This window comes from Falco biarmicus, chromosome 10, assembly GCF_023638135.1.
Source record: "Falco biarmicus isolate bFalBia1 chromosome 10, bFalBia1.pri, whole genome shotgun sequence".
Lineage (NCBI taxonomy): Eukaryota > Metazoa > Chordata > Aves > Falconiformes > Falconidae > Falco > Falco biarmicus.
In genome coordinates, this window is record NC_079297.1 from 21,635,857 (window position 1) to 21,655,106 (window position 19,250).

At 40.9% G+C, this 19,250-nt stretch overlaps 1 protein-coding gene across 7 annotated transcripts in view; it reads left to right on the plus strand.

Moving 5' to 3' along the window:
• Nucleotides 1–19,250, plus strand: part of NAV2 (neuron navigator 2) — a 410,478-nt gene that overhangs the window by 186,118 nt on the left and 205,110 nt on the right. For 2 of the 7 annotated variants that reach the window (XM_056353343.1, XM_056353342.1), the window contains exon 1: nucleotides 954–1,253. The exons of 2 other annotated variants lie outside the window; for them this stretch is intronic. In XM_056353343.1, the coding sequence (XP_056209318.1) occupies nucleotides 996–1,253 (258 nt within the window). In that variant the 5' untranslated portion in view covers nucleotides 954–995. Of the gene's footprint in view, nucleotides 1–950; nucleotides 1,254–19,250 lie in introns of those variants that run through there. 3 more of the 7 variants (XM_056353339.1, XM_056353341.1, XM_056353344.1) reach the window with 3 other exon arrangements.

The window sequence follows — 19,250 nt, forward strand, 5'->3', positions numbered from 1 at the left end:
CAGGCAGGACCAATCGGGAGGCCGCCCTGCCTGCACCGTGCCGGCAAGGCAGCCGCCCCCCGCCCGGCCGCCCCCCCGCCCGCGGAGCCTGCCCGGGAGAGGCGCAGGATGCGCTGAGCAGCGCATCGCGGGGACCCGCTCCACTGCGGGAGGGGAACATGAGGTGGCAGCTGCTTTCCTTTCCCTCTGACAGCTAAATGATTTTTTTTTTTAATATTGGGTTTTTTTTTCCCTCCATGTTTTCATGATCAGCACTGGGGGAGTCGGGAAATTCTGTGGCCACTGGCATATTTTGATTTAAAATTGCTGTCAGTGGACGTTTCTCCTTCAGCTCCAGCATCGTTGTCCTGTTCACAGCTCTTAAGGCTTAAGAAGCTTGATTCTCTAAGGCTGGTATCCAAGGGCATCAGTCATTAACACACTGAGCTACATCTGCTTCTTGGCTAAGACTGAAGAAAGACATCTTAAGCTGGAAATCCTGCTTGCTTGCTCACTCGCTCGCTCTCTAGTGCATACGGAAGGGGAAGCATATGCAGCAGCAGGTTCGGGTTTTTTTTATTCCAAAAGGCTGCCTCACTTTGGAGATGCAGTGACAAGATAATGGAGTGAAAGTCTCCCATTTCCAGGGAAGAAAATTACAGGAGTCAGCCAGAGAAAGGAAGGAGCAAGTTAAATAACAGCAGAAATAGGAAAGAGGACAGTGGTGAAGAACTGAAAATAAAATTAGAGGAAACAGGTGGAAGGCTGGCATAAAGCTGAGAGATATTTTAGGCTGAAAGTGGTGTGTTGTTTTTCTGTCTGTCTTCTTTTTTTCCCTTTTTTTTTTTTTTTTTTAATTGGTTTTAAATGCTAAGCTGGTTTTGGAGATCCCTGCAGTAAACCAGGCTGCTTTAGTGTAGAGCTGCTTCCCCAACCTGTGCTTTTCTCTCTCCCTGCCTGCTGTCTCTGCTGGTGCTGCTGCTGACAGAAACGTGTTAGGAAAGCAGAAAGAGAAAATGCCAGCCATCCTGGTAGCCTCCAAAATGAAATCGGGACTACCTAAACCCGTACACAGTGCTGCTCCAATCCTGCATGTCCCAACAGCCAGGACCATCCCGCAGCCCTGTTACCTGAAGTTTGGGAACAAGGTGGAGGTGACGAAGCCATTGTATTCCAGCCAGATTCCTCTCAAATCTCCTAATGGACAAGAAAACGCAGGAGATGGACTCCCACCAAGGAAGAGTAGCTCGGTAGAAAATGGATTTGACACACAGGTTAGAAGGCAGCAAATGTTGGGGAGGTGTATGTGAAGATTTGTTTCTATATTGAATGCGTGCAGCAGGTTTTCTGAGGGAGATAGCAGTGGTGTGAACAGCAGTGAGAGAGGGGGTATAATCTGTGTGTGTGTAATAACATCTGTCTACAGCGGTGGGATGTTTTATATTCCACACAGTGGCATGTGTTACCAAGGGATGATTTTGTAATTTTGTCAGCGTGGTGGAGCTGATGGTGGGGTGGTGAGGGATGGTACTCTCTGTGCTGTTTGCCTGCGTTGCCATCTCTATTGCCTTTGCTTGAACTTGGGGGATTTTCGGAAGGGAGATGGTAGCGATGTTGTTTATGGGGTGTGTTCTTTGTGTTTTTTCTGTAGGTGCTAATTGTAATGGCTGGGTTGTGTGCCCGGGATGGGGAAAGATTGCTGGTTGTCATGACTGTGTTTTGTGTTTGATCATGTACTGTACTGGAGCATTAGTTGTGTGAACGTTGTGTATTTGTAGTTGTGTGGGGAGTGAATGGAAGGCAGTGTTTGATGTTAAATTACAATATGCATGTCATTCTCCGTGCAGCTAAATTATATAGATCATGTAGGAAATGAACACTCAAGTGGAATTGTCTGTTTTAATGCTGTATGTGCATGACATCGCAGATGCAGCACACTATCAATATGCATTTTTTAGATTTCCCTTTAATGTGTGTTAGCTTTCTAACATTTTTATATATGCTGCTTCCTGTATAGGGAGCTCTTCAGCTCGTTCAATTATTGTCAGCACAGTAACATTTTTGGCATGGCTCGGATTGCCTTGTACCGCTGATGCCCCAGTGTGCTCAACAGCAGTGTAAGCAGATAGTATGTGTTAGCGTACTACGGTGTGAGCAAAGCAGATGGTATGCTGCAGCAAGCAGAATTGATGACCATTATATAGAGATGCTGTATAGCAGCGTGATGCACTTTGGCAACAGCCATGTACATTGCAAGCTGATTCTACCAGTATCTGAGCCCAGTAGAAGGTGATACCATTATACTGGGATAGGGAAAAGATGACAGATACTTTTTTTTTCCCACCCTTCTTCTTTTTCTTCCTCAAGGAATAATGGATCATCCCTACCATCTAGATTTTGATCTGTATGGCCTGGTAACCCTATTTTCTTAAGACAAGTGTGACTACTGATTGGGCATGTTTGGCCCTGTGCCCTGAATTTTAGGATGCGCTGCACTTTCATTGCTGGTAGGCACAGTGACGTATTGGGCTGCTCAGGCCAGATATGAATATGACTGTAGCAGTTCCTGAGGGACTCAGAGCAGGAAAAGGAGGCAGACAAGTATTGGTGGTAGGGTGGTAGCAACAGACAAACTGACCTGTGCATCACATCTTGTTCTTAGAGAAACAAGTATTATTTTTTTTTCTTTGTGCAAGGAGTCTTTCCTTGTGATTGTGAAATGTCAGCAAAATCACATTATATGCTGCTCTTTCTCTCAGACACACCTTGGTTTCTGCATAGAAATTTACATTCCTGCAAAAGTGATTGTTATTCATAAATACTTTTCTGTCTTATAACATTATAATCCAAGAGATCCTGCCTAGTGGTAGCTGTTTGCATCAGTAGGGGGAATACTGTGTTGTTTTTAACTCTTATACAGACATGGAACAAACCCCATTTTTTCCTATCCTGATGATGAAAGGGTCTTCATGCAGACTTGTTATATTTAAAGAAGGAGTGATTCTGGGTCAAAGAATTTCAGATTATTTTGCATTTTGGGTAACTTCAGCAGCTGGAGAAATCCTAAGCTTTGTCACTCTCGGTAACCTCATTTGGGTAGCAGTCTTAGCAGATGACCAGCACCTTTTAAGATGTGAACCAGTGATATTTGTTTTACTATCCATTATCTTGAATAAACACAGTCCTTTTTTGTTATTCTTATTGATCCAACTTTGATCCCTCTGCCCACATAAGCATGCAGGTTTTTGCCATTCAAGGTAGTAATTTGAAACGTCAGTCTATATCTAAAGGGAGATTTTTCCAGATCAGTTCTGTCAAGGACACTGTTCTTTTCTTTTTCTGCCGTCCCTCCCTCCCAAGGGAGGAGGAACAGGATTGATGGACAGCTGCCAGATAGTATGTCAGCAGCTGAAGCATTTTTATCTTGGAAAACCTTCAGCTACATTCAGGTATAGAGGTGCTTTCTCATAATAAGCTTAGTAAGGTTTAATCTTAGACACTGCACTAGGACTAAATATCTCAAGAATCATAGCATCATTTAGCTTGGAAAAGATCTTTAAGATCATCAGGTCCAACCATTAACCTAACACTGCCAAGTCCACCACTAAACCATGTCCCTAAGTGCCATGTCGACATGTCTTTTAAATACCTCCAGGGATGGCGACATGTCCTATGAGGGTGATCACCTGCTTGTCTGGATATTTTATCTTAAGCATTGCTGTGGCCCTCACCATTTTACGTTGCAGGCATCTGGCATCCCCTGTAAGCGACGGAAGTTATATTCTTGTTGTGGCAATTTGACTTTAGATCTACAGGTTGGACTGATACTGAATGGTTTGGCACCTGTCTTTTCTAGATCTTGGTCTCCACATGGAGTTTGCAGCCCACAAGGAAAGCCATAGGGTGTAATATGCTCCTAGGTGGGTGGAGGGAGAATTAAAGAGAGACTGGGATCAAAAAACCGAAGAGAAGAAACAAAAATTACTGAAATCTATTTAACTTGTGCTGTATTCCTTACTGAGGCTGAACTTGGAATTTGCATCCCCAAGCTCTCTCTTACAGTTAGAGGTATAAGCTCTATCTATCAAAACCAGGGGTGATATCAGGCCACTTTCAACACAAGTGGCAGGGAAGCGTTGCTTTTGTACAACTGCTTAGCGGTTAGAGCATTCGCTCAGAGAGTAGGCTATCTGAGTTCAGATTCTATTTCAACACGAGGGAATTCAGACTCCTGTTGTATCTCTGAAGGGTTTCATAATCAGCAAGCCACAGGATGTTCTGGGAGTATTTTAGGGAGTTACTTTTAATCCTGTTGAAGTTGGTGCTTTGCACTACATAACATACGTTCAGCTACCTGCACAGAATAAGGAGAGAGAGAGAGTAACTTGACCTAATATTTAGGACATCTGCTTGTAGGGACGGAGGTGGTGGGAGCGATAAAACAGATTATTTGTACATACAACTTTTTCTCTTCCATCATGGTGTATATACATTTCCACTTTGAATTTGTGGATGCCTTTCTCCCTGCACTGTTTACCGACTATTCTGGAGAAGAGGCTGTATCTAAGACGTAGGCCAGAAGTCACAATGTGAAGATGCTAGACCAAATCCTAATGCTGTTTTAGCATGTTTCAAGCCACTTACACACCAGTGCTAGGTTCATGAGCTTTTCTTGGTACCAGGTGGTACCTGTCTTGAGCCTGATTGTTCAGAGAACATGGGTACTGCAGGTGGTATTCATTAAAGTACTCATTTTTTTAAAACCTGCTGACAATTAATGTGTCCCACTTGAGAAATATGGTATCAGTGAAAACTTCTCAATATCTTGCTTTTTGGTGCTGTTGTTCTTGATATGGTTTTACATGTGTAAGCTGGATTTTATAGTAACTGTAAGTTTTGTGCCTTAATGCCATATGAGGGCAATGTGTTCCTTAAAATGCTGTGCAATTTATAAAAAGCATTCCTCAGAGTATTTCAGAGGCACTTTCCAGAGAAAGGTCTGAAGGTTTTACCATCAAACCTGTTGTAAATGCTAGTCGGAAATCTTAGGTTGGTGAATCATGTCTGTATCATTCCTAATTTATTGTTACTGATATACACACTCCATTCATTTTTCCATATTAAATCCCCTGTGTTGTGCCCAACAGTATCCTACTGTTGCACTGGTGCTTATTTTATCTAATTTGAAAACACCGCCAATAAATTGTACCCGTATTTAGAGAGCATTGTTTTGGAAATATTTAACTTTGTTACCAGAGAAACTTCCGTCAAGTAGATAGCAAGATAGTGATCTCTCATATACAAAATGGTGTTTGTTAGTTATTCTGAAAAACTCATATGTATTTGGCTACTAAATTTGCATTAGTTATTTAAGACAGAAGTAATTGCCAATTAGAAGTCCATGAGCATGGTAAAATCGTTTGTGCAGGATGCAAGAACAAAGATACCATTCCAGGAATACAGTCTATTGCCATGTTATGTGGAAGCCACCGAAGGAGATAGAGGATTTAATTACTATCTTTATTACTGCTATGTTGTATTCTCTAGCTTCTTGATTTTCATTCTCTGGAGAACCTAAGAAGTCATTACTGTATCTTAACAAACTGTAGCAGTCCTGAAAGCACCGGGACCTTACCAAGTCATCGGTCCCACCCTTCTACGAAACCTCTTCAAGTTGACAGGCATCTGTGTAACCTGGTATTAAAGTATATGTATTCAGGAGGTACCTATAACTGTCCTTAACATTTGGCAAGACGAGGGGGGACTCATCATTTCTTTGCAAACTTCTTAGCAATATTCATTTGCTGAAAGTTTGACAGTTATTCTCTCCTGGTGGACATGGGAGGCAGGTACTCGCTCGGTGTTAAGTTCTCCCTCACTTCTCTTTTTCTCTACATTAGGCAAACCTAATTCTTTTAACCTTTTCTCTCAGGATTTCCTGAACGCTTACAACTCTTTGTGCTATCTACTGAACTCTTTTCATTTTGCCTAGACCTTTTTTAAGAATTCAGTTCAAAACTGGGTATCTTTGTCTGCAATACACTAGAAATTCAGGAGATTCTTTCATCATTGGGTTTTCATTTAGAATATGCAAAGGGTCACTTGGATGCAAAGTTCCATTCAGTTTTGGAAAATGAGTGAAAAATTTTTTTGCTCTGATTTCACTTTGTGACAGTTCTTGAGTAAAAGAGCATTTGGTCATCATGTAATGTTCCTTCCCAAGTTCAGTACCTTTATTGTTGAATTGCCCAAGATACGATTCCCAAAGATACTGATAGTTGTGCTAATAACGCTGCTGTTGAATTCACCCAAGTTTTTACAGTCCATAGTAGTGTTTTTGAAGTACTCGTTTCATATGACCTTTTTTTCTTGCTTTTGATTTATGCATTTTTTATGCTATTTCTCTGATCTCTGCTAATACTTTATATCTAAGGGGCTTCCGAATTTTAATATACTTAACCTAAGAGCACTACTTAGAGGTAGGGATATTGTTCTTATTTTGTAAATGAAGACCTAAGGCACAAAGAAACTTACTCAAGGTCATAAAGCCTGCAGTGCTATAGAGAATAACTGGCTAGTCCCCTGGCTATCAGATTATCTTTCTCCTTTGCAGCTACTTGTTAATCAGTTCCAAATGCTTATGCATATGGTGTTCATGTTCTCTCTGTGTCCTTGAAACTCTTAGTTTACTCCAAAAAATTGCATTTCTTAAGTGAAAACTCTCTCTTTCTTTGTCCCTGTTTTAGCAAGTAATTTTTATCACCTTCTTTTCTGACAGGAGATGTATGGCAACACCCAAGCAGGACACTTTGGTCCAGCTGTCCTCTAACCAGAAAAAGTTTAATTTTTTTTTATTTTAGTTGTTTTCCTTGCTGTCCCTCCCTGCCTGCTTTTGCCTCCCTGGCTGCACTTGTGAATTTCTTTAACAGCTTTTAGAATTTTGCTTCTTATTCTTCCTAGATGGTTTGTCCATTGTGTGTTCCATAGAACTTCTCTTTCTTGATGCATGTGTTGGGTTTCAGTTCTGTTAGACACTTTGTCTCTGCTGGAGGCTTGTTTGAGCTGAAACTGGCTTCAGTAGAGAAGCATTAAGTTTTTCTACCTGTCCAGCTGGTAGCTGAAATATCTAACTTGTCAATCTACAAATATGGATAAAATAATTTTAATTTGAAAAGCAAGTGTAATGTGAGGAAGCTGAAAGGCAAAAGCATCTGTGTGTGTCATAGCCTGAGCACAGGCACCACTGGAGCTGTGCAAGTGTTCTTAGTGGCTGAAAACCACGCTGGCATGCTTTATGGAGCTCATCAGAAAGTAATTCTCTACTCTTCTGCAAAACACTCTCATCAAAAATCAGGTGATATGAAATAGGAAACCTATCCTAAAGGAGTCTCCTGGAGATGCAGAGAGGGTCATGGATATTAGTAAAGGAGAACAACACATACTGCTCTTTAAAATTCCTAGCACTAAGCCTGAGTTTTACTTCAAAAAAAAAAAAAAATCAAATTGGATAGAGGGGTCTGGTAAACAAAACGTGAACCTTTCCAAAGTTTCAAGCATCTGAGAAGTGCCAAAAAGAAAGAAAATTACCAGACCAAAACCACCTGTGCTCTTTTTTTTCTCTCCAGAGGGAATCGGAAAAGAAAGCCTTTATTTTATTGAGATAGGAAGGGTGGATTGGATTCAGTTCTTAGTTTTGGAAATTGAGAGCTGGTTTTGACTATTTTTTATTTCCTTTGAGAAACGTTGTCTGCTCTGTAATATCGGTTTCTAGATTATCTCACCACTAGATTTAAATTTCTTTAATTTGTATTGTAATGCTTTTAGCCTACAACTCCCTTTTTCCTACCAAGGTGGAAGAAATTAAGGAGGGATTTCAGTCACTAATTATTTTGTCTAATCTCCCCAAACTTGAAACACAGAATAAAGATTGTAAGTGCTGCTTAAGAAGATACAGTTTTGAATGAAGCGATAGCTGGGCCTTTAATGGAAGGATGCGTGTTCTGTCCTTGCATTTTTTTTTTCCCTTTTGCTTACTGCTTATTTAAGCTTTGGGGCAAAACCTTCTATTTCTATTCTGGTATAAATCAAGAGATGCTCTTAAAATTTAACCCATTAATTTATTTTTTCCTTGCAGCAAACACTAGAATTTCATTCTTCTGAGAAGTTCACCTGGCTAAAAATACCCTTCTTGAATATTATTTTTAGAAACATCTATATTTGAAGTATATAAATGGTCAGATTTTATGTGTATTATTAGACATGAACTGTTGGTACATTTTGTAACAGGAAGCTGCTGGTTTTCCATTCACCAAGAACTGGAATTCAGTCAAACACTTGGCACTTACTTGTATGCCTCTAATTTTATCTGGAAATTGTTTTTTTCTGAAATAGTTTGTGGAAACATTCTCAGTTTCTTCAGTTTTGCAAAGCATAGGCATGGAAATAACGGCTAAAACTTAAAACAAATAAACCATTTATCAAAACAAATAATTGAGAAAACAGGTCACTTATTTTAAAACAGGCTGAGATCTGAAGTTTTACTCTGATTCCACCTTTTTTTTCCTCTTGAAAGTATTTTTAGGTGTGTTATCCTTGGATTATTTTTCAATTTACTTTTGGATTATTTTAGAATTGGAAGCAATGTGTGGGAAAACAATACATGAAAGGAAAAAATATCTAACTTCTGGATTTCAAAATACACTTTTACCAGGACTTTTTCCCCTGTGTGTGTTCAGTTTTGGACCATAATACCATCATATTTTGACAATGTCTTGTTTACTCCCATGGCCTCTTAAATTTTACCCTGTGTCTGTCCCTTGTCTTGAAAGTTTTCTTACATCCTCTTTGCAGTCTCAGCTTGTGTGGGTTCTTTCTCTACAGCTATGGTTAGAAGTTGCCATATTATCTCTGTCATAGTTGGAAAGAGTCCCTAAATCTTCATATTTTACCTGTTCTGTCACTAATATTGGTCCATTTCTTCTGTCTTGTCTTTTATGTAATGACCACCGTGGTATAATACAAAAGTGTGTAGTAGTGAGTTCATGTTTGTGGTGTAGATTTCAGAATTGCCTGTAGGTATCAGACAGTAGCAAGGCTTTAGTGGAGGAACTAGTAGCTGTAAAGAGAGTCCATGTGCTGCTTTCCAATAGTAGTTGTTGAGATTTTATTTTATACATACAAGAAGGAACACCTATGGACTGCAGAGACCAAGGAGCTAGGGATTAGCAGGAGCTGGGTTGGTAGCACTAGTGCTATGCCTGACGAGAAAACATGGTCCGGAGTCTGTGAAACATGAACTCTTGGGCAGTAAGTTGATGGATTCATCAGCGTTTCCTTTTAAAGTGGAAGTCTGCCTCTTCATAAGACTTGTAAATACTGTTAGTTGTTCCTTCGAGCTCCAGAAGCTTACAGGAGTGGAGGCTGAGGTACTTGATGTGCTGTTCCCTCCATGCCTTGGGTGGGAGAAGGATGGGTTCTTAGATGTGATGGTCCCAGGGGCATAGAGGACTGGGCTGTAAAGCCTTCTTGGAGAAACCCACAGATGTTGGTCTCGCCTGCCTGACAACAATGTTACTTAGTTATACACATCCAGGCTTTCTCATTAAATAAACAAACAAATAAATAAATAAACAGCCAAACAAAATCCCCCCAAAACCTAAACCAACCTTTGACAGGCAGAATTAGCTGTTGTCGGTGCTCAGATCTTGTTGATCTGCTATACTTTCTCCAAACAGAAGCCCTCAACTGACTTCCTCAATCATGTCCATGTACTTCCTTGTCTCCGTAGTAACGCTGTAGAAGCTGACAAGGCCTTTTTGCTAATAGGCAACTACATTTTTTAGACTTGTATAGGAAGAAAATTTTCTAGGATGGCTATCTGAGGACACCCATGCTTTGTTCTTGGGAGAAGTGGAAGAGGTGTGCGACAGGCTGGAATTGTAATTTTATGTATTATGTGACTGTCATGGAGCTCTTTAGAGGCTTTTCTTCAAACTAAGGGGATTTTGAGTGTGGTTGCCACAACATGTGAGGATCTGTAATTTTTCCTGGCATCTCTGCCTCCTTGTAACCCATTTGAGGGTAGATCTGTCATTTGGACAATAGAGAAATGTTCTCAGTGGTGAAGACTGTTTTAGTAATACCTTTTTGTTTCATGTGATGAGATGAATCTTCCCTGATAAGATCACCTATATTCTACTACAAGTGCTGACCAGAAATTATTTTTATATGGTATTTTTACCATCTATTAATTCCATATACTTGCCCATTGGTAGAACAAAATTAATACCACAGTAGGATTTTGTGTTGCTGGTCTAGCTTGTGTGACATTTTATGGTGAGCATGGATACTGAGACTTCATTACACTTGTATATCTTGAAACAAATATCTAGAAGTGGATTCCTTTTTCTTTAGCCATGTCCACTGTTAGAAACTACAGGTAACTTTAGTACCAATAAGCTAAATACTGCTTTTGTATAAGTAGTTCTAAAAGACTGTAACAGCTGTCTTTCCACGTCATATCTATTTTGGCTGTTTCTCAGATTATGACACTAATTACCAGGAAGTAATTTCTAATCAACTTGTACAAGGGGTCTAGCAAGTCTGTTTCTTCTGGCAGATACGGAACTATCAGGCATAGTATTGTAAAATCAAGCCGATAAAAAGATTTGTGTCATGTCTTTTGGAGTCAGAAATCCTCCTTAAGCTAATGTAGCATGATGAAAAGTTGTATTTCCTCAGAGAAATCTAATCTGAGACCGGGATGTGTATGTGTGTGTCAGAGGTTAAATACCTGGAGCAGTTGTAGAGGACACATTTGCATCCACAAAGATCAGTACGCAACTTTGATGATAGCTGGTAGACACCATAATTAATGGATTGGTCTGGTAAGACAGATTTGATTCAGTTATAAACTGTTCTTCATTTCAAAGAATCTTACGGATATTTAAGTCTTCAAAACTAATTTTAAAAATGTCATGTGTGTTTCAAGATCAAATGTGTATTAGCTATTTGAAGCAATAGCTTAGAAACGCGTTTCTTTTTCTTGCTCAAAAACCATGGGTCAGTCTGCTTCTCAGGACAGCCATATGTATTCCAGACTTCGTGGCTTAACTGGGATGGATTATTTTGGGAAGCAGTATTTTCAGCATTGCTGCATCTTACTCCTCCGGGATGGGCTCTGGAGCACACAGGGGTCTGATCCTCCAGGGTAACATACCAAACAAGTACTGCCAAGGAAAGCTGGCAAAAAGGTGCTATCCTCTAGCATGGAGCTGGAAAGCGGAGGCAGCGGCATCCCATTTATCCCTACACAACCTCACCAGGGGAATTCTAATGAATTTGCTTTAATTTACAAAACAAAACCACTTTCTGCTTTTCAAGAGGGAAGAGCAGCCGTTGCCTGGGATCCTGTTTCCAAGCAGTCGGATCCAAACTTCCCTCACTGCAGCAATGAAGATTTTAATTTTGGTTGCCTGAAAGAGATAGCCTTTTGGCCTTTCACCTGGACCGCATCGAGTGATTTCTGGTGCACACACAGTATTGGGCAGTGGGATGTCATACCACCGGCGGTTTGGTTTGGCAGGTTGGATAGCAAGGCAGCTGTACCTTATTTTTAACTTGAGAATCAGTTCCAGCTGCCCCTTGTTGAGCAAGGTTACTCTCTGCAGTAGGCACTTGAAAAAGGAGAAAAAAAGAAGAGGGGGGGAGCAAAAAAAGCATATGAGAGAACCTGAAATCAAAAAACCAGTCTTTAAAGCTCCTAGACTACTTAATAGCAGATCCTTTACTCTCCTATTGCAGTTTCAGATTTGTGCTGAAACTTAATCTCTTGGCTACATCAACCTGAACTAGATAAGGTTTAGTCCTCTATTGCCTCCTGAGCTCTCTGAGATTCAGCAGAAAAGGGGTTTGCATTGAACAAACGCATATTTTTATCTATTATCTTCATAGTGTAAGAAATGCCTGTTGGTGTGAGACATTATGGTGGGGACTGATGCCACCCTCGGCTCCCCGTACACTGCAGTGTCAGCATTTCTGAGCTGATGGCCCGTCACATTCACTCAGCGTTTATTATACAGCATTAAGCAAAGAGAGATTTTAAATGTAAGTGTTCCACGGCAAATAATGTAATTTTAGAAAATTTTGCTGCGCTTCTTCTCAGTTTATATAAATGGATTTTCAACAATTAAAAGCCTCAGGCTTCCCATGCACATGTGCACGTTTCAGTCATGCAAACAATACCTGTGGTAGAAGGAGTCTCTTGTAAACCATCTTGTGAATAGCTGTAGCATCACTCGGTGCCATTACCCTCCCTCCTTCTTTCTTCTCTGACAGCAGCTGAAATGGCAGGGCTTGGTTTGGCCAGTACTTTGCATCATTTACAGCAATAGTGTTAAATGCTGGGCTGAAACGGATGGTAGCTCAGCTAATTTGCATGATTTAAAATGCCAGCTCGGTTTAATGTAGAGCAGCTGGTATATACTTAACTCCTTCAGGAGAAAACTTAATACCAGCAGATCGCATTATCCAGGACTGTGCTGCGTTTATTTATTTATTTATTCTGTCTCTTCACTGCTTCCTGGAACATTTGTAGAGATCATTTATGCGTCGCCAGGGAAGGGCTTTGCTCTCTGTTGATATTTCTGTGTCTCGCAGAGTTCACAGAGGAAATAATTGGTGTTACTGTGTGACAAGTACTTGTTGCGATTTCCTGAGCATCCACTTACGCTGACCTTAGCAGATAGGACTCTGAATTAAGATGTGACATGATGAAGGATGGCGAGATTAGTTGGACGAGGGACAGGTGTAGAGGCCTGGATTACGTGGATTACTGCATACTCAATTTCTTAGGGTTAAATTTCAAGGTTGAAAATGGCTAATGCCACAATTATGGAATTAGGACGTGCCATGCCGTTCCTCTGGGTGCTGTGCTGGCAGATGGAGTCACCTTGTAAGGGAAGGGAGAGTTGGAGGATCAAATAATTCCTTTGCTCCCCTGAAATAATTAGCATAGCCTCAGTGAGAGGATGGAGGGACCATAATCTTTTAATACCAACCCTTCTCAAAATTGACCTTGTCACAGGCAGATTCAGCTTCTCGCAGAGGAGCAGACATGTGATAGAGTCACACAGAGTCATTACTGCATCAGAAATGCAGGCACAGTATTTCATCTTCTGCCAAAATTCTCTTGTCTTTCCACGGGCAATGGGCCTCGTGTGCCAAAGAGCTCTGCCTTTGAACTAACCGTAGTGTATTGTGCGGTGAGGATGGACTTTTCTTCCTTAAGGCAGTTATGGTGGAGCTTTCTCTTCCTCTGGAAATGTTTTATTCTCTCAAGTCATGACTTGAGCTTAAGTAACAGCAGTTTCAAATGGTCAGTTCTGAAGACCCTTACTAGTTTCAAGCACAAGTCATTAAGCTATAGAGAAAACTTATCTGTTAAGTTCTTCTGACATGTGTAAATCCTTAAATATTGTGTATGAAGTTTAAGCATTTCTATTCTTTATAAACCTTTGTGTTAGAACATACTATGTAGTTACTCAATTGACTTCAGTGTTGTATTTAGTGTATAGGACATGAAAGTCACATTGGTACAACAGAAAGGACAGTTCTTCCCTAATGAAAACTGATTACTGTCATTTTTGTTGTGAAAGGAAAGCCACTAAGAAGATGATGTCCTATAATCATCTTCCATGAATGTAGACAAGATGAATTGCCCTCAGTGATAAAACACTTCATTATTTCATCCTGTGTTGTCCATGTGTAAGATCATTAGCATTCCTGCATGCTGTGGTAGATTATAGCCCTGTATTGTATGGGCAAATCATTTACATTGTAGTGTATGTGTACCATAACTGGGCTCAATATCTGAATGTTTTTGATGTATAATATGCAAATAATTTTATCCATTTGAGGAAAAGGCTTGCTGATGATTACTCTTAAAGGCAGTAAATATATTAAGCAACATGTATCCATCCTTTAAATAGACAAGAAACCATTTTGTGAGGCAGTTCAGAAGGTTCCTTTACAGCTGAGGTAGTGTGGTTTAGGAATTGGTTGTCAGGCACTAGGTCAAAACTTCCAACAATTGATGCTATTTGTGTTTATCAAGTCTGACTCTAGGCTCCTGGAACGGGAGCAAATTCGCCAGGTTTTAATTTATGCTGTGTGAGAGCTGACTGCAAGCTAGTAAATCCTCATCAGCCATGTCACTTGAGTGTTTTAAGTATTGTTTGTTTTCTTTTTATAACTAAGGGATAAGTTTATTTCTTTTAATCCTTTTCCATTGGTTAATACAAACTTTTCAGGGATCGAGGCTTGATCTCTAATGCTTATTATTTCATTCCTTGCTATTTTCCACCACATGTATTTTTAGCTCGATGTTTTTAGGACTTTTCCAACTGGTCAGAAGGTTAGGAAAGCCAGTTCCACCAGACTGGACATGCTGTGAAAAAGCTTGAAAAAATGGTAAGACTAGCTTTTCTGGCACCTTCCTTTTGAGCTGTGCCTCCCTGTCAGGAAGGGTTTCAGTCGTCAGAGGGGAGGGAGGATGGAGTGGTGAGTGTGTGAGCCGTCAAGACCCACTGGCCATCAGTGCAGCTTCAGATGAGTCACTTCCCGCTGCAGTTGGTCTGCAGCAACTGCCTTGTCTCACAGGTGTTCTGCAGAGATAAATCCATTATAATTCCAAGCAGCTCAGGTAAAGTGATACCTGGAGCCATGAAATGACCTTAAATAGCTAACTGTGTGGCTCCTAAGCCTTCATGCCTCGATATGATCTCCTTTTTCCTTATTTTTTTCTTAAAGTAGAATTAAAGTAAGAGATACTTGATATAAAATCCTTTCCACTAACTATTTATAGATTTTATTAAAACTTGTGAAGATAGAAGGCACATCATTGCTTCTGTTAGAGGAAGGTTCTCAGCTATAGACAGGTATCATTGCTTTTGACTGTGCCTTCTGAAAAAAGCAATTTATCTTCTAATGCTGAAGAGGATTTAAAGAGAAGAACTGAAAAGCTGCACATACACTATTTCAAATTATAATGAGGAGTTGTGGGCTGTGGGTTACCATCTGCACTCCACTTTGATGCCATCTGCCCACAAGGAGAAGATCACCAGCGGAGAAAATAGTAGGATGTCCTGCCATTACGAAGCCTCATAACCACCAGTTACACATGAAGACCTTAGGAGATATGTAATGAAACTCCAAGCCTTCAATAGTTCTGCTCTGAAAAGGAAGAAAGAAGTGTAAAAATGGCCGTTGAGGTTTTTGGAGTGCTGAAAAAGAGGATTTTAAGCCCCATGAATCGCATGATTGACCGTGTTAGTAGAAGCAAGGAATCTGCAGAGTATTAATTCGTACCATGTAACACAGTCAACGGAGAACTCTCTGTGAAGGCTGCAATTATGCTAATTTATGCAGTTCACATTGCTACTGCAGTTTAAAGATAGCTTCTTTTCTAGAGAACTAGAGCTACTGTATTGCTGTGTGCAGCAGGTTGACTTAGTGTTTAGCTTTGCAAATTTTACTGTTTTGAACACAGAGCAAACCCCTACTTACATGGTCTTTTTATGGGGAGGGCCGGCTGGTTAGAAACTGAAAGGAAAATGTTAGTCCTCCTTCTGAGGAACGGTGTAGAAGTATTAGTGGATGCTGTGAATAGCTGCAGTGTTAGGCCTGGGGCTGAATGCCCAGAAGAATAGTTGAGATCAAAGTGTGTTTTGGGTTTCTTGGTATCTGGTTTTGTTTTGCAGAGCTTGCTGCCTGTTGCTCAGATGTGTGGTGCTTTGGAGTACCTTCAGGAGGTAATTGACTCTCCTTCCACCACTCTACACATCACTGGTTTTGGTGCTGATGAGATATAAGGAACAAAAAAGGGAGTGGGGGGACACCTCCACGTATTAGTTGTGATTAAAACCAATTTTCAAGTTGTCATGTTTGAACTGAATTGGCAATGAGTGCAGGTGAAAGTGTGAAATAACAAGTATATTACAGCTGGAGTCAGTGGGTAATTTCATGTTCTGATTTCTTATTTTAAATTCTGATGGAGCCAGAATATATCTTGCAGTTAAAGTCATAATTTAGCTTTATGAATAAAATTGCAGACAGTACTGGAAGTGGTTTTAAAGCCCAAAGCAAGTTGAGACAAGAAGTCCTGGTGTGTAACTTGCATTTAAACAGCTGTTCTTCTGACAAGAAGATGGTAACTGGTTTTACCTACCACAAGATAAATCCTTTACATCCTAAGAATGAACGTGCTCAGTTCTGGAAGTCCACAGTGATGGGTGGAAAGCAAGAAAATAAAATTCCCTTTCCTCCTTTTCTTTCCACCACCTTCTGTTGTCTTCAGTCACATTTTTTTTCCCCAGTCTTGGGATAAGACTTTTGATAAAGTGTTAATGCTTCAACCACTCCCTTGGTTAGTGGACCAGCCTTAACATTTTGCAGCTGGCTTCTTCTCTTTCCCTCCCAGCCAGCTAACAGCTCTTCCTGATTAAGCTGGGTGGGACTGGCTGCTGTTGTTAATCAGCCTTAAGGAGCTGCACATGGAAGTGGGCTGCCTCCCTTCTGCTTCCCAGTGTATCTCCACAGCAGGAAAGTGGGGGAGGGGGGGCTTGTGCTGGAAGAAGTGGGAGGCTTCAGGTAGGCATTCCTTCTGGAGGGGGGTGAGGTCTGAGCTCTTTTCTAGGTCATTGTGTTGTGTGGAACTGGCAGGGTTTTGTGGTTTATCATGTGCATCTGAATTGGTGAAGATCTTGTAGGTGAAGCAACACGCAGGAGAGAGGTTGTCTGTGAGATAGCTGGTTTGAAATAATCAGGTGGTGTGTTTTGCTAAAATGGTTTCTCTAGTTCAGGTCAGGAAGGACTGATAACTCCTGAGACCTGGGTGTTTATGCTGTCTCTAAAGTAGCTGATGTGGAAAGAGATATGGGTGCAGATTCAGCTCATTTAACAGAAGAATCTTAGCAGAGAGTAGTAGCTACAGTGCAAATTATTAAAGGTCTGCTTTAGGGTCATATAAAATGTTTCTTGATTTGCTCAGTGAGTTAATCCATGCAAGCCAGAAGCATGGCTGCTAGGGAAGGAGTGCCCTGTTGATCTTTGTGGAGGTGGAAGTTACTGGCAGTCTTAAGTCACTCAGTGCTCAGGATCATCCTGTAAGTAGGTCTGAAAAGCAGGTGGAGATCAATGACTATGATTGTTGCCTACCTTATTGTAATTCCAAATGGGATACTGGTGAGGCCAGACTGCTTTTGGATTTACAGCATCAGAATCTGGTGTGATGCTTGCGACTATATTTGTGTTTGCAATGGGAATTAATTTCAGTACACCAAGCCACGTCTGCTTCTTGATCAAACTTAAACAAAATAATTGGTAAAACAAGATTATTGGGTCCTAACTCACATGGAAAACCCATTGAAAGCTGAGGAATATAAGCATCCTTTCTGATCTAGCTTTCGAAGTACAGTCCTGGAATACACTATTGATCTCAGGTCATCAAAAACACCTTCTTTTTCTGCTTTCCCAGGTGTCCTCTGGTTTTGAGCATAGATGCAGCATTTGGTAGAAGTGTGTTGTGTGCGATTACATGAGGGCATGTAGCATTGTTTCATAAGCAAGTTCCATGAAGATATAAAACAGTAATGGTGTCCTGTGGTAGCAGAAAATTATCGAGTGGCCTACAGGTACTGGGAGATTCAGGGCCACACTGTCACCTGTCTGAACCAAAATACACAGAAGGGGAGGTGGTTTGCAGGAGTGAACCCAGCAGACAGCCTGCATGAGGCAGCTATGCCTTCTGCACAGCGAGAGCAGGATTTGCAAGGTTGGAAGCGATTGTTCATGGATTCTCGGGAGCTGTTTAGATTTGACCTAATCTTTGGACTCTCTCATTAAACAGGAATAGCTGTGGTTGTTCTTATTATTATACATGGTTAGTCTGACACCGAATTGAAGTGCTGGCGAATTAAAAAAAGCTCGGGGTAGTGCTGAGTGGCAGGAGGAAGGGCAGGAAGCGGCTCCCGCAGCTGGCGGCTGCTGGGCTGGTTAGCTGGGCTGCTGCTGCCACCTGGTGGTGTGAGCGAAGCACACGGGATCGCATTTTCCTTCGGAGGCTCCAGGTGAGTTTCATGGGATTAAGTAGCTGTTGGGTATCAATCATTATTGTTATAGATGCGCTGTTTTCCCAGATAATTCTTTCAACGAGGAAAAAAAAATCCATTGTATTTTATGACCAACATTTATTTGGGGCATAGACAGTGTTGTCGAAAAAGATAAAAATAATTCAACTTGAGCATCATCAGTTTCTGAATAGCAGCAAGTTTTGGGGGAGTTAGTTGCTGTGTGAGAGGCGGTTTGTGTGGGCAGCCCTTTGCTGTGTGGGTTGGGTAATGTATGGCACGTATAGCTGTTGTCGCTCTGGCACAGCTAAGGCAGCGATAGGCCAGTGGTTAGCATTTTAATTTCTCTTAACTGTTAATTAAATTTAATTGTAGCAGGTTCAATACTGGTGGTTAGCTTCAGCAAGCACCTGATTTCTTTTTGATTGCCGGACGGGAGTACTTGTCTGGCTGGAAACCCATAAAATAAGCTTGATTTGTGAATCCAGAATCTGCCTTTCCTGGTACAGAGTGACATGACAGAAATCAGACAAGAGGTAACGAAATCTCCTCCCAGCCTCAGAGCATCTCAGCCAGAAACACGCTGTGAGTTGGTAGCATATGGAAGCAGAGTTAATGAACATCTCTGAATTGCTTCAGCATGGCCCAGTCACCGCATTACCAGTGCAAATTTGATTTCTGTGGGTGATTAGTGTCTTATTTTGCTGAAATTAGTGGATCATTATCAAATTGTGACTTTTTGCACTTAACATAAGTGACTTAATTGTTCTTTCATTATATAGAGCCTTATTGCAATCCTTCTAGTAGGAGAATACAGATTAAGTTGTAGTTGCTAAGAAAAGAGGAGGTCCCTGTTCAGTGACAAAGCCACACTCTAGCTTTATCTGTAGATTCTCTGTCTCTGCAAAACATCTGCTGGAATATTTCAGAGCTTCGTAACATTCTCCAATGAAGTACTGGCATAGGTTATTTGCTATGAATCTTTCAGGAAGCACTTAGGAGCTAAGGTCATCTTTGTTGCATATGGAGATTTGATCTGAGCTGTGGTAGGGGTCTGACCTAAATGTCTCTTCCCCTCTGTTGTATCTGTCATGTGCTATGCTACAAAGTCTCTACTTCAGGGAAAAATGTAAATCCATCCAACTC